Source organism: Podarcis erhardii (assembly GCF_964252035.2).
Source record: "Podarcis erhardii genome assembly, chromosome: 15".
Lineage (NCBI taxonomy): Eukaryota > Metazoa > Chordata > Lepidosauria > Squamata > Lacertidae > Podarcis > Podarcis erhardii.
Genome location: NC_138505.1, coordinates 27,718,572 through 27,733,842, shown reverse-complemented (window position 1 = coordinate 27,733,842; position 15,271 = coordinate 27,718,572). Strand labels below are relative to the sequence as shown.

Below are 15,271 nucleotides of genomic sequence, written 5' to 3'. Positions count from 1 at the left end.
ATGACTGAACATTCATGGCATAGATGACAACTATTGCTGCAAGTTGGATGCATGTTTTATTGAGAGTACGCAAACTGGGCAATGGCTGGTTGTGGGACCTCCAGTGAAGTAAACTAAGAAAACAAAAAAGGCATTAATTTTAACAAAAGACACTCTGTGTGTTCTAAGAATATATTTAATACTGTTAATTCTGTAGCACAAAATAAAATAAAAACAAGCTATGATGATCCCCACAATAAGGCTTAAAGCATAACACATTATTGCCTGAAATTCAAATGATACTTCCATTATGTAAAAATGTTTGCACAGTGAAGACTGTCTTTTAAGTACAAGGCCACCTTTTTCCCCCCCTCTGCAAAAAATGGGTCTGGATATGTTTGCATTTATAACAACCCAAACTAGGTCAAGAGGAACATTTACAGCTCCCCAGAACGCTTCTACTGGTCCCACAAGGGAAGAGAGCAGTCAAGTTTCGCGTTCTGCTGGAGACATCAGAGTAAATCACTACACACACAGGACAGCCAACCCAGTTCCAGAATGTTCATTATACAATACAAAAAGTTATTGCAGGCACATGAAATGGCACAGCGAACGCTTTCTGTCCCTTTACAAAAAAATAATAGTTGCCCCCCCCCAAGAGGCCCAACCAAACAAGAGATTCCCTTTGATGCATTCCTGCCTGATTTGTAAACAATCATGATTTCTATCGGCACTTTTGCCAGTTCCCCCCCTCGATCAGGGATCCATTCATCTGTACAGCAGGGTAAGGGAAAACCTTCCCAAGATGGTTTTGACAGCAGACATTTCAACCAATTGCTAATTTGAAACCCAACCCTATGCACACTCACTGAGGGAGCAAGGCTTACTGAGATAAATGGGACTTACTTTGAGTAAACATGCCAAGGATTGCACTGCAAGGCTTTTTGGCACCTTACATCGTAATGCATAGATTGATGAGGTCTTACGATTAACCGGAAACTAGCCCCAGGAAGGGGCAGCAGCTTCTCCGAGACACAGCCCAGCCAGAAGCCAAGAGGAAAAACTGGTGACGTTTACAGACAGATTAAACATGGTTGGTTGGAGTTTTTTTAGTATGAAAATATTTTTATCATAATAAAATAGCAAATAAACATTTTGATGCAAGTTTTACCATCAAAATCAACTTAGTGTGCTACACTTGAGCTGCACTCGTTAGCCATGACAGAAGCCACTCTTTGGCTTCAGGTGGACTTAAAAGCTCTCACCTGCCTCAGAAGCCACCTGCTAGTCTTGCTTGTGGTCCTGGTTAACAGACACTCATGTGCAGAGATTCTTATTTGCAATCCTAACATTAGTTTACCAGGCAGCAAAGAGTCTGAAGACTGAGTCAAGGCAGCAACAGCTCCTTGGCTCCAGCATCAGACTCCTTGCTGCCTGCTGAGAGCAGGGTAAATAAAAAAGCATCCCATCATGCACACACACGCACAAACGCACACACAAGTGCTGCTTCTGCAGCTTTTCAAGGCAGAAGTTGCACACAGTCTATATCTATAAGCTGTCATTTAAGGACAGCTCAGGAGAGTGAGGGCCTCTTATGTAGTAGGATTATCTTATTATGGCAGACTGACATTTATTGCAGCTTAAATATTCCTAAACACAAAGCTCAGTAGTACTACTCCACCGTAACTCAAGACAGATAAAGAGGGGCACCTGCCTGGCTATTCTCTAGGACAACTGTGCTGCTGTCCATCACGGAGGGTCTTAGCACCTAAGGTGGGAAAATGCTTTCTGGGAGTATCAAGGCTAGCCTAATTCACAGTATGTTTGGCAGTAAAATCGTGCTTCTTCAGACCATCTACAGTCACTACAGGGTTTTAAGGATCAGTGAACTGAACTGCTTCTCTGCAGACCTTAAAGCTGAAATGGCATCCCCTTCAGCAACTTTCATCCCAAATTAAGGCACTTTAATACTGAGTTGAACATGAGGCGCCTCAGAAGTCCAAAATCCTCAAGAGACAACACGTGCCAACTAAACTTTTAAAAATCATCATCTAGAGAGTCAGTTCTTCAAATGACAAAACCCACATTCAAGTTTCTGCATTTACCATTCCTCGTTATGATAGTTAGAATCTAACAGAGACATTTGTACAGAAGGGCACAGGAGAGTTAAAAGGTTTAAATGGTAAAAACTTTTCATTACGTCTATATTCCCATTGGAGATTATCAATGGTTGGTGTTTTTGCTTTTTAAAAGAGGCAGAAAGTGCCAATTTCAATCAAGCTTGTGAAAGACTATCTTTTAAAATCTTGCATCTAGTGACTGTCAGATTCAGCTTTTTAAAAAAAAACAACTGCCATGGTTTTGCAAACAAAACAGCAAAATTTTAGACAAGTGTATGGCAAAACAGACCAGTTATGTGTCAGGGTTATAAATAGAAGACGCTGCTCAATGCAATTCCTTAAAATGACATTTTGCCGCCATCCCAAACTTGTTTCTAGGTCAACGACAAACTCACAGAACTGTCTTGCTAATAATACACAAGCATCAATTATAGCCTAAAGACACTATTATTCTAACTGCTTAAACAGATTATTTCCTCTCAAATCAAGTGTTCCCTGCCCTGGAAGGAAAAATAAAATTACGTAGGTTCTGGACAAAGTTGCTTAGAATTCTCCTCCTGAGTATAATGTTGCCCATGGACAGAAACCTTAGCCAGGTCAGCTGAAGTTCCACCCCCTGTTCTTCTGCCTGGGTGACATCACCAATCTTCTGGAGCTCAAGGTCCCAAATCCTTCCAGGTGATACTTTTAAGTTTTGGACGACGTCATTGCCGCACGAGGGCCCACAAGCAACTTCAGCTGTATGCATTCCAAACAGATACTACAGGGCTGTCAAATTGCAGCAAGCTGGAAAAAATGGACAATGCTTACAAGGCGCCATTAACAGTCATCATTGCACTTCCGATGATGCTCATGATAGCCAGGAAAATGAAGCAGCAACAGAGAAATGAGCCAACAGGAATCATTCATTTTCATCAGGATTCTGAGGGTCAATTATTTTGACGTGTGTGAAAGGAAAGAGCCCTTTTCTACCATGAACTTCACCTTCCCATTGACCATTGATATTCATCCTTGTGACCTTCACGATGTCACCAACCTGCAAAGTTGAAAGAGGGGGGAAAAACACACCTTAGGACATGGCTGGAAACAGTCAAATTATTTCAACGTACAGGAACTACACCTGAAAAATGAAGCATAACTTTAGAAAGCACCATTCATGGCCTGCAGAAGGTGGCGGTGGCTGGTGGTCACAAAAGCCACCCTGGGAAGAGCAGCCCATGGAAACTGGCCTGTTCCTCCCACCTCACTCAAGTCCAGCCCAGCCCAGCCCTCAGGCTTGGAAGAAAAAGCACCCCAATGCCATTTGAGGAGGAGATCTGATTGACACTAAAAGCCCCAGTTCTGTTTCTTCTTTGGGAAAGGAAGGTCCAGAAACCATTGAAAGGGTAAAATTAACGAAAGGTAAAATAGCACGAGTCCCTTGTCCTTCCACTAAAACATGAGGAGGCATTTCATAGAGGTGAAAACCTACAACTCTTAAACTAACAGCAACTAAGAAGCAGCACTTTCTTCCCACAGCAACACACTCCAAGTAAGAAAAGCGACGCTGGACCAAAACAAGCTACAATCCCAAGAAAACCTGTGCAGGTTTCCTATACAGTGGAACCTCTGGTTACGTACTTAATTTGTTCCGGAGGTCCATTCTTAACCTGATACTGTTCTTAACCTGAAGCACCACTTTAGCTAATGGGGCCTCCCGCTGCCGCAGCACAATTTCTGTTCTCATCCTAAAGCAAAGTTCTTAACCTGAAGCACTATTTCTGGGTTAGCGGAGTCTGTAACCTGAAGTGTATGTAACCCGAGGTACCACTGTAATGCCAGTTCTTTTACTCTGTATGAAGATTGGGGCAATTATAAGATGAGAGGAGGGCTTGTTTTTCTGGATGACCTAAAAGTATTAGTGGGTCGAAGGGTTATAAAGGCCAGCAGGAGTATTAGGTGCCTTTTCAGAATGTTTGTCCCTTTATTTTTATTTTAACAATTTTAAATTATTTTTTAAACAAATACAAGAGCTATTAAACACTTATCCAGCAGTACATCTAATGCTGTTTGTTTTATCCACTGACTCTGCACATAAAACTTACACATTCAGCGTTTAAACATACTACTTAATGTACCCTCTCCACTGAGAATATTAAGTGGTTGGTATAACAAGGTTTTGATTTTGGTCATTAACATAGTTAATTTAAGACCAAAACTGAAAGAAAAGAAGCTCCTCTTGGGAGTCTCTGAGCTACTTCATTTTATAACTTTTTACACACCCAGAGTAGCTTGCAATGATTAAAAAAGATCAGACAAAAGTAGGACACATAATAATACTAGGAACTTCTTAAGACAAAATAAAACTCGATCCCAGAGCAGAAAGTGTCCTGGTGTGCAGGAGGTGCGAAGCTGAACTAGGCATGAGGTGGGGAAGGACAGGGCAGCCTCTGCCTGGATGGCATCTTCTGCAAACTTTCAACTTGGATCATAAAGCCATAATTATAGACCGTATAAAGGGTCAAGTATGCAGTCTGGCAGTGCTTGGGAATTCCATTTCAATAGAGGGGCAGGATAAAGGACAGCCTGTACCCAGGCAGAAATCAGCAACCAAGACCTGGCTCACTAGCCCACAATAATCCCATATTTCTGGAACACACACCTCAAGGAATGAGGTGCCCCCCCCCTCCATTAGCCTTCAGGAAAGCCCTGAATAATTTGTTGCTCTGATCTACATTTGGGTGGTTTTATCACTGATCAGTTTATTTTTAAATGTTGGAATTTTAATATTGTAGAGTAACTGACACATTGCAATCTGCCTTGGGATAGGAAGGCAGACACCTTAAAGTGTAGGCTAAATATATGTTTAATAATTTCCATGACAAGCAGCAATGGGCAGACTTCAGTAGGAAATGACATTGATAATTACTACCTCCACTTATTATTACACCTTGTTCTTATTAACTGGAGCTCTTTGCCATCAGGTCCCGGGGTGGATTACAACAAAGCAAAAATGAAGTATTAAAATCAGTTAAAACAGTTTACAATCAGAAGAATAGGTGGGTATCTCCTGTATCAAAGGAAGTAGAGGCATAACAGCAGGGAGGCAATTCCACAGCTTAGATCAGGGGTCTGCAAGGTTTACCTCGCCTGGGCCGGTTGACTCTGGCGGAGATCCCTCCGTGGACTAGATCATGCGCACACCCACAATTTCCGGCATCTTTGCCTACACAGACCTGATTTTTGGCATCTGCGCAGACGCAATTTCCAGCACCGTGGAAGTGAGTCCTCGCGCTGTGCTGCTTTAGCGCAGCGGGCAGGGACTCGCCGAGCGGGCGGCTTGATTTGGGGGTGGCTCTTGGGCCGGTTAAACGACCCCCGTGGGCCGCTTGTGGCCCATGGGCCTTAGGCTGCCTACCCCTGGCTTAGATGCTGCCACAGAGAAGGCCCAACCAAGCACCCAAAAGCCGCTCAAAGGTTGTGGCGGCAACAGCAGCAGCAGGCATTGCTCTCGCTTAAAGGTTTGCTGCTGCTTGCTAGAAGATGAGGGCTGAGCTATAAATATTTTAAATAAATAAACAGTGACTATCAGGATGCAGCAGGAATGGTCTCAAAGCATACACAAAAGAATGAGATGGTAGAAGGTCCACATTTTTACTTGCTCCCTTATGTAAAGAAATGTACCTGGTCCTAGGTAGTGAGCAACACAACCAAGTCAAAAGACAGACAGACCTTGGGCTTCTTGGGGCAGCTGACAAAGCCCACCTTGAGAACATGGATGTCAAAAGTGAGCCACGAGGAGAGGCTCTGCTGCATTTGTGAGACATCAGAGCTCCCATGTGATGCATACTTTCTGTCCACCTCCTCCCAAAGGGGAAAACAGAGTGGCAAGCCCAAAGCCATATCAGAAAGATTCCTCCTCACAGGTTGAGAACATCAGAGCCAGCAAAAGGCCAGCTATGGCCAAGTGGCCCCCCAGGCATCCTCCTCCTCTACAAAACTGGCATTATTACAACTCTGCTTCTCTGCTGAGCACCATGTTGGCATTATGGTCCGATGTATTTGTGCTGTAAGACTAATAATTTCCTTTCACTGGAACTGCCCGAGTGACCTTTCAGATATTTAAATAAGGTGGGTCCCGCGAGGTTTGGGAAAAAGTCATAATGAATTATTTCAATGTCAAGAAAACAGGTTGTCACTTCACTTGTGGGGGAGCAGCGGAGAGAGGCCTAGCTCTATTTGGAAGACAGAAACTGGGGGGAAGGGGTGGCGCACTGGCATTTGGGAAGGGGGTTGTCCCATCCAAATGAGGAAGCCTGGGTGTATTTGAGGGAAATCTTGTATCACGTGCCCCAGGCCATGTAGACTATAGAGACTTAGGAATGGGCAAGTCACTACAAGCTTACTCACGCCTGCCACGCTCCTTCTTTGAGCTGAGAGACACAGGGATAAAAAAGGAACGAGGCACCTCAGGCGCATAATTTCCTCTGACTCACTGCTAAGCCTGCAGCTAAGTTCCAAGTTACTGTTCAAGCCACAAGTGTCAGCACAAGCCCCACAACTAATGCTTATGCCCCATTCATTCCAGTGGACCCTGCCAAGAAGGTCTAGCTGAATTCTGCCCCGTCACTTAATCCTCTTTTGTCCTCGCAGGTTTTACCCCGGAAATTACCAACAAGCAGATGGAAACCACCAACAAGGAAATACCAGCCCCAAATCCTTACAAGGCTGAAGTCATCGCTTAGCAGCTATCAGCCACAGCAAAGTATTTCCACATTTAAGTTAAGCAACCCACTTAAACACTTGGGATGTTAACAGTCCATGGCCACAACGGCCACAGCTAAAGAGGAACAACACACTTTCTGAAGAACTCACAGATAAGGATGGCATGAAATGGAAATGTGCCAAAGAAGTTGAATTTAACAGTGCTGGCCAGCATCTGTGGGCAGCCTCCAGCTGCTGTGGGACTCCAACTCTCATCAGCCCACCCCACCCCACTTAACATGGCAAAGGATGATGAGAGTTGCAGTCCAGCCTCACTGGGCAGGGTGGGTGCACTATAGTTCCCCCAACCATAATTTAAAATATCATCTTATTTCCATTATTTGTAAAGCATTTTTTTAGAGGCGGGGAGAAGGGAAATGAGGGAGAAGAGGAAAGCGCTGGAGTGGGAAACCAAGGGAGGAAGAAAAGGGCACCTGCACAATGAAATGGACAGAAAAAGGAGCCAATTCTGAACTCTTAGCTAGCAAGTTTAAAATGAAAATAAAATAAACTATTTCAAAACTCAGTAATGAGTCTCTTGCAAAAGGTCCAGGCTCAGTTTCCTCCACAAGGCAGGCAGGAAACAGTCATTAAGTGACTCTGAGATCGGAGAGAAGAAGTCAAGAACTCCTTGGAGGTGCTGCAACATGGCATATTCTGCTCTACTTAAAAGGATTACAGGTTTCATTGTTTTCCCCACAATATAATCGCAGAAAGGCCAGGAGAAGCTTTAGAAGCCACTGTTGTAACTAAAGTGAAAGGTTTCATTGCTTCACTGCAAAAATCTTATAGTTGAAATCTGCCACTGACCATTTGATGTGCTCACATTTTGCACTGACAGTAAAGATCAGGGGTAGGCAACCTAAGGCCCATGGGCCACAAGCGGCCCACGGGGGTTGTTTAACCGGCCCACGAGCCGCCCGCTCGGTGAGTCCCCACACGCTGCACTAAACCGGCACAGCGCGGCGACTCGCTTCTGGGGCGCCGGAAATCGCGTCTGTGCATGCTCAGATGCCAGAAAACGTGTCTGCGCAGACGTCGGAAATCGCAGCCCCACGCGCCAGCTGTTCTGAAGCCTGGCGGTGGGGAGAAAAGTCCCCCCCCCCCCAGCCTTCAGAAGAGGTCCGGGGAAAGACTGTCCCCGGACCTGGTCTGAAGGCGGTCTCCCTAGGAACGCATTAATTGATTTTCAATGCATTCCTATGGGAAACCGTGCTTCGCAAGACGAAAAACTCGCAAGAAGAAAAAACTTGCGGAACGAATTAATTTCGTCTTGCGAGGCACCACTGTACATTAAACTATTCTTATTCTTTTGATTTCTTATCTGTCCTTCACTGTAAGGTTACAGGGCAAGTTAGAGGAACTTAAAAATACAAATTCAGAAACAGTTTAAAACAAATTAGTTATGTAAGGCCTTTGCAGAACATTGATTCCATGTACAGTGGTACCTCGGGTTAAGTAATTAATTTGTTCCGGAGGTCCGTTCTTAACCTGAAACTGTTCTTAATCTGAAGCACCACTTTAGCTAATGGGGCCTCCTGCTGCCGTCACACCGCCGGAGCACAATTTCTGTTCTCATCCTGAAGCAAAGTTCTTAACCTGAGGTACTATTTCTGAGTTAGCGGAGTCTGTAACCTGAAGCATATGTAACCTGAAGCGTATGTAACCTGAGGTACCACTGTAATACCATTCACATATCCTGAAGGGAAATAAAAATGCATACTCCAGTCAGAGCAATAATGCCTCTTTGGATACAGGTCTATAGAAGATACACCTCACTATTTATTATTTTACTGTACCTGATTAGAACCCCTCAAGAAATGCCATTATTTACCAATTTCCTGTTACTTATATATTGCGCTGTTACTTGGCCTAGATGCCAAGAAATTACACGCACACTTTTTTATGAACGTTGTTAAAGAACTGAACCAAGTTTTATGTGCAGTAAATTTGGTGGATATGGATTTTATTTATGACATATTTAAATGTACGGTATCAACGTACGTTTTATTATGTAAACTATTAGTCTGTGGTATGAACTGATGGGAAGTTTGCAAAGGCTACGTGCAAGAAGGTTTATCACTATGGGCTGGCTAATAACAGTTCTCCTTCGATTCTGGACTAGTCAGAACTCATCTGTGGCTGCTGCAGTGTAAGGCGGCTGCCAAAAGAAACTGGAAGAGATTCAGAAGGGCATTAAAGATAGCCAGGGGGATGCCCAGCAAGTCCTATGAGGAAAGGCTGAAGGGACTGCTGAAACCTGAGCTTGGTGAGGCTGTAGGGAAGGACGAGATCTAATGGACTTTAAGTCACAGAAGCTGGATTTCAGTTGAACATGATGAGGAGCTTCTTAACAGTAAGAGTAATTCAGAAATGGAGTCAATGACAGAGAGGGGTGGTGATGCTGAGCTCTACCTGGCTGGGAGGCTTTAAGCAGAGGCTGGGCAACCATTTGTTCTGAATTTCCTGTATGGAACAGAGAGCTAGACTAGACAAGGTCCTTTAAGACACCCCACCTGTGAATGCACACACATGAATTTCACTGTCCAAAATTGAGCAGCAGATGAGGTGGGAAGACCTGCAGCCAAGGCTGATTTCTGCAACAAACTACCTGAAAAGTACAGGAACAGACCATCTCTGCCTCAGCAGCAACAACCACCTGAAAACAGCAGTCTTAAAAGCTTTAAGGTCCTTAAGGGAAGGTGTGCACACAGCAGTCAGGAGAAGCACCTTCAGTGTACCAGTTTTACACAGCTTAATGCCTTACATCTAAATATGATTACTATCCTGCCTCATCCAAGTGATCTGGGGCATATGATGTCATTTAAACCTACCTAACAAATACCAGCAACAACCAAGCCTCATGAGCAGCCAACAGCCTGTTTCTCACTGCATTTCACTAAAGTGACCCAAGTGGCTGGCTCTGTTTTAGGCCAGGATTTGTAGGGAATGAACTTAACCAGGACACTACACCAGACTCGGAAACTACAACTAATCCAGAATACAGCTGCTAGACTGGTGACCAGAAGTGGCTGCTGGAACTATATAACACTGGTCCTAAAGGATCTTCACTGGCTCCTAGTATGTTTCCAAGCACAATTCAAAGTGTTTGCTGACCTTTAAAGCCCGAAACGGCCTCGGCCCTGAAGGTGCGTCTCCACCCCCATCATTCAGCCTGGACACAGAGGTCCAGCTCCGGGGGCCTTCTGGCGGTTCCCTCCCTGTGAGAAGCGAAGTTACAGGGTACCAAGCAGAGGGCCTTCTCGGTGGTGGTGCCCGCCCTGTGGAATGCCCTCCCATGAGATGTCAAGGAAATAAACAACTATCTGACTTTTAGAATACATCTGTAGGCAGCCCTGTTCAGGGAAGTTTTTAATGTTTGATGTTTTATCGTGTTTTTAATATTGTGTTGGGAGCTGCCCAGAGTTGCTGGGGTTACCCAACCAGATGGGCAGGATATAATAATAATAATACTAATGATGATAATGATAATGACGTGTGAGGCTTTCTCCCCACTGCCAATCCAATGTTTGACCTAGGGTAGCAGTCCTGTGAACCCTTCCTGGCACCTGCTAGCCAAGATTCCTGAAGCTGAATTCTGCAGATGCCAGAGTCAACATGGAAAGCAGGCACCCTCCTGGTCACAGGCCCATATGCAACTATAGAAGTACACGAATACAAAAATAGCTTAAAACCCCCATAACGGAAAGACTGCAGACACTCCCTTTAGAGAGGATATCCAAGCCTCACGTCCAGCCAGCTGAAAATCTTACCTCTAGCGCCAAGGCAGTCTTGTCGTAAGCACATGGAACTCTCTTTTGAATCGCTTTGGCAAAGACTGGTCCATTCTGTGTGGATGGGAGGGGAGTGATGACTGCCCCAGGCGTATTGGCTATGTTGGGAAGAGGGCTGGCCGTCTGAGGCTGAGCATAAGCATGGGCAGGCTCAGGAATCCCATAGCTGTTGGAATTCCTGTTCCTGTTTCCGTGTGGGGAAGATCTGACAAGCTTCTCAACATAAGGAACAGGAATCATCCCAACACGGCCATCTTTGTTTCTGGCACTCCACCACTGTTCTTCAGGCTTCTCTACAATGACCAGGATCTCCCCCTTTTTAAATGGCAGATCCTCTGCATCGTTTCCAGCAAAGTCATAAAGAGTCCGGACATATTCCACGTTATCTTCTGCAGCAGTCATGATGGGGGCTGATCCAGATCCCATCAGTGCAGCTGGATACCTAAAGAAGACAGGAGGATTAGTAGCAGATAACAGATCTCTTAAATTAGGGTTGAAATGTTTGAGGCAATTCTTTGTGGCATACTCAATAGAAGTCCCCCTGGGGGGGAAATGTACATGAGTCACATTCATTGGCCCTGCTGAACACAGTAGCAACTACTACTGAAGCAGGAGAGGCTAGAGCTCAGTGTCCATTTTTTTTTGCTGGGGGGGATGGGACGGATGGAAACAATAATCTCAGAAGTGGGAGGGCAGTGCTCAGCTGTGCCAGCAGAACAGCTATTTAGAAGTGTAACACAGCTTTAGGGAACAGCTACTTTCATAAAATACAGAATGTTTGGTTTTGAAGCACCCATGTCTACGTCATTCAACCAACTGTCTTGCCAAATCCAGAAGTTGTCCTATCCTGCTGGTTGGCTTCTTCCTTACCTGACCATTAAGCCACCTCATGTTACATCTTATGAGAACTTGTCATCTCCCTATTTGGAGAGACAAGCAGAAGCGAGAAGAAATTTCATACGTTACGATGAGGTGCTGTTACTCAAATCAAGGAAACAGATTCCAAATGCTTAAGATTTCCAGCAACCAATCGTGGGCTCCAAAATCGAATCAGAATAGTTTAGAGATTGTGAAGAGGGGCATGGCTACCTACAACCTAGTTAAAGTGAGGGGAAGCTGTGAAATGCATAATGACTGAAGACAGGAGTAGCACACTGCAGCTGCACTTCTGATGTGACCAGGGCAATGGTGGGCAAGGAAAGCAATGGGCATTGATATGTGGGGGGGGGGCAGGTTTGATGACAAGGGAGGGTGAAAAAAATATTTTTATTTCTTTACTTGTAACTTCAAGGTTTAACTTGGTTTTCAGAATATCCAAGTGTGAACTGTGACACATGCACAAGGCAACCGCATGCGTTTCCTCTTCTCACAAGTAGAGAGGAAAGCAAGTTGACAGCCATACCCATCAATTTGGGACACCCACATCCAGTACGAGATTAAGGGCTACAACAGCCCTCACATGGAGTAGGAACATCTGGAAAAACACCTGCCGCATCTCAGCAGCATGAGAAGATGAAGACATATGCGCCTATCAAAGGTGGCTCCATGGGTCTTTTTGCACACACACATATACAGATTCCCCATGGCCACCCTGTGACCTCTTACAGACTCAGGAGCTGCAGTAGCCCTGGGCTAGCCCCATACTGTGGCACAAGGAGAAGTGTTGGTGCTCGCTTCCACCCTCCCCCCCATTAAAAGAGCAGCTTGACAGTGAGAATTCCTGTGGTCCTGTTCCCAGGAGTGGTGACATGGTGGGCTTCCTGCAGCGGGAGAGGAAGCACCCCAAAGGTCAAGGCCATCCTGGGCCACTTAGTCCTGGCACCTGGCGGGGCTTCACCAGAGCTCCCGCCGCTCGCTGGGGATGCCAGTGGCTGGCTGGCTGGCTGGCTGTGGGGCGTGTATGCATGCGAGGAGCCTCCGTGCCTCCTTCCTGACCTGGGCGCGGGCTCGATGAGGGTGGTGGTGTCCAGATAGTGGATCTTGTAAAAGTCGAGGAGGGCCGGCAGGTGCTCGAACTCCTGGTCGCCGATCTTGAAGCGCCTCCCGGGCAGCGAGTTGATGATGTAGTGCGAGACGCGCGAGTTCTCCGAGACGGACAGGACGTAGTCGCCGGGGCAGGTGGCCGAGTCCCGCACCAGGAAGGTCCCGTGGCGCTGGCCCTGCAGGCGCCCCTGGGCCTCCTGCCGGGACAGCGGGCCCGCGTACCACGACGAGCGGTCCGACGGGTCGAAGCGCGCCGCCGACGCCACCGACGAGGACGACGAAGACATGGCGAGGGAGGGAAGGAAGGAGGAGGGGAGGCAGGCAGGCAGGCAGGCAGGCAGGCCGCGGGGCCCGGGGGAAGCGAAGGCGGGCGCAGGGGCGAGGCTGAGGCGGGCCTCCTGCTCCTCCTGCTCAGCTCAGGCGGCGCATCCCGCTCGCCCTTCGCCCCTCGGGAGGAGCGGCCGGCTCTTCCAAGGCCCTGCCCGCCAAGCTCGCCTCAGCCGCTCTCGGCTCCTCCGTCCGCCAGAGCGCAGCGCCAAAATGGCGGCCCAGGCCGGAGCGGGAGGGAAAGGGGGCGCCCGAAGCCACGCCCGACGCGCAGGCGCGGAAGGGAAGGAAGGGCGCGAGGGAGACGCCGGGCGTCAAAAGGGGCGGGGCTCCCGAGCTTCAAATTTTTTATTTTTACGCACCTGCCGCATTCGGGGATTGCGCAGGCGCGGATAGAGCCCCGCCGCTCCTCCTCCCAGAGATAGTGAGTATGGGGGAAAGGGAACTCCTAGAGCGGCAGCTTCCGGCCGTTTCCTAGCGACGTCCGTCCTGAGGCCTGAAAGCTCCTCGGGAGATGCAAAGCCTGTCATTCCAGAGCAAGCGACCTCGTTCAAATCCTTCTCCTCCACACCGCACGCAAACATGCTGTGGATGGATGATCTGTGAGAGGCCGGAGCCCAGCCCAGCCTCATGTCGCCCACTAGAAGCCTTTTAGGGTCGGCCCGTTGGGGTTAGGCTCTCCTTTGCTTCCGCCACATCTCGCGCGCCTCCCAGCCGTTTCGCACTACAACTCCCATCGGCCCCCCCTGTCCTCATGTTGGCGTGCTGCCTAGGGGTCTGATGGGAGTTGTAGTCCAAAACAGCTGGGAGGCGTGAGAGTTGTATTGGAAGCATCCCGCTTTTGTGCTGACACGCACACATGCACTTTAAATTTAAAAAATCAGTTCTAAGTTTTAATGGCTTGTTTTCTGCAGCCAAGTAGTGGCCAAGTTTTTAAGAAGCTTGCGCTGTTACGCAACTGACACACTTTTATTTCTGACTTCCTCCCCTTCCTATTTAACACCATGGGTGCTATGAATAATTTCTATGGTGCTTTTAAAACTCCACTCTGGGAAATCTTTCCACTGTTCACAGTCATTTTTATTTATTTTATTTTTTGAATTTATATGCCGCCCTATACCTGGAGGTCTCGTGCTAATGCTTGATTCATGCAAAACTCAGAGGTTTACACCCACACCCGCATGGGATTGTATAATATTAATATTAATGTTTTGATTAGACAACCCCCTGCAGCAATTCCTGATGTTCCCAGGAACCCCATAATGAGGGGGCCTTTCCCAGCGGCTGCTCTTTAGAGCCCAGAGCCGAGCCATCACAATAGCTTCATCCTCCACAATGAATTTGCCTAACTGCCCTTTAAAGCTGTCTGCCTTGGCTGCCGTCATGTTGCGGTGGCAGCTGATTTAAGAGGCTTCAGATGTTAAACCTCCTATCCCTTTCTCCCCTCTGGAACCCAGTGGGTGACACGTGCACCCACCCTCCTTTAAGTGCACAGCCCCAGCCCCACCACACAACCTGAAACTGCCCCGTTCTTCCATCAGAGTTCCTTACTTCCTGCTTATCTTATCTGACTTAAACGTGTTTCCCACTTTTTCAGCATAGTGTCAGAACAAATGAGAGTGGCATCACTTTAGATCATTAAGAAATAATTTGTGTGGTTTTTAAAAAAATCATTTCCCCCAGGCTGTGTGTTTATTTTTTACACCCCTATGGGGGTGTGTGTGTGGATGGGTTGGGGGTATGTACACACACACACACACACACACACACACACACACAGAGAGAGAGAGAGAGAGAGAGAGAGCGCAAAATCCTCTGTATGCCTACTTGAGAGTAACCTCATCCAGTGCTTTGTTTCTTGAAAAATGTTTAGGCGTACTCTCATTTAGACCCAAGAAAGTCACCATTTAATAGTTTAAATCGGGAAAATTCAATACAGTAAATGGACAAATGTACAAAGATTCACAAAATGTTTAGGACTATGGGTACCCCTGCGTCCCCTCAGAAAAAAAGCACTGACCTCATCACGCCCAGTTGAGCTTATTTTTTAGTAGACATGTGTAAGATTGGGAATTCTGACCTAGTGAAAATTGAAGCAGGCCAGTTTTTATTCTGGATTCATTAACTCAAGACCCTTTTATCGCTGGTTGGTTCCACCCTCCAAGAGAAAAAATTATGGCCCACCCCTGTTCTAGAACCTTTGCAACACCTCAGCGCTTCTTCAGGCAAACTTTAAAGTCTCACTCCATTTTAGAATATGACACTGAAAGAGCTTGATTATACCCCAAGGAAGGTCATCTCATTTGAGCTCTGCTTCAGTAACTT

The 15,271-nt window shown here is 46.7% G+C and overlaps 1 protein-coding gene across 1 annotated transcript; it reads right to left on the bottom strand.

Annotated features, from left to right (window-relative positions):
* Positions 1-37: 37 nt before the first annotated feature.
* Positions 38-13,172, bottom strand: CRKL (CRK like proto-oncogene, adaptor protein). Its single transcript, XM_081842849.1, has 3 exons — positions 12,572-13,172; positions 10,616-11,078; positions 38-3,135 (listed from the first exon to the last, which is right to left on the bottom strand). Exons 1-3 carry the CDS (start codon positions 12,904-12,906, stop codon positions 3,001-3,003), a joined length of 933 nt encoding a protein of 310 aa, XP_081698975.1. The 5' UTR covers positions 12,907-13,172; the 3' UTR covers positions 38-3,000.
* Positions 13,173-15,271: the final 2,099 nt, after the last annotated feature.

Excerpts from the sequence above, each read along its gene's own strand:
- CRKL (XM_081842849.1), bottom strand. The coding sequence starts at position 12,906 with ATGTCTTCGTCGTCCTCGTCGGTGGCGTCGGCGGCGCGCTTCGACCCG. Across the intron at positions 11,079-12,571 it reads CTCATCGAGCCCGCGCCCAG|GTATCCAGCTGCACTGATGG; the intron begins GTCAGGAAGGAG and ends TGTCTTCTTTAG. Across the intron at positions 3,136-10,615 it reads AGACTGCCTTGGCGCTAGAG|GTTGGTGACATCGTGAAGGT; the intron begins GTAAGATTTTCA and ends TCAACTTTGCAG.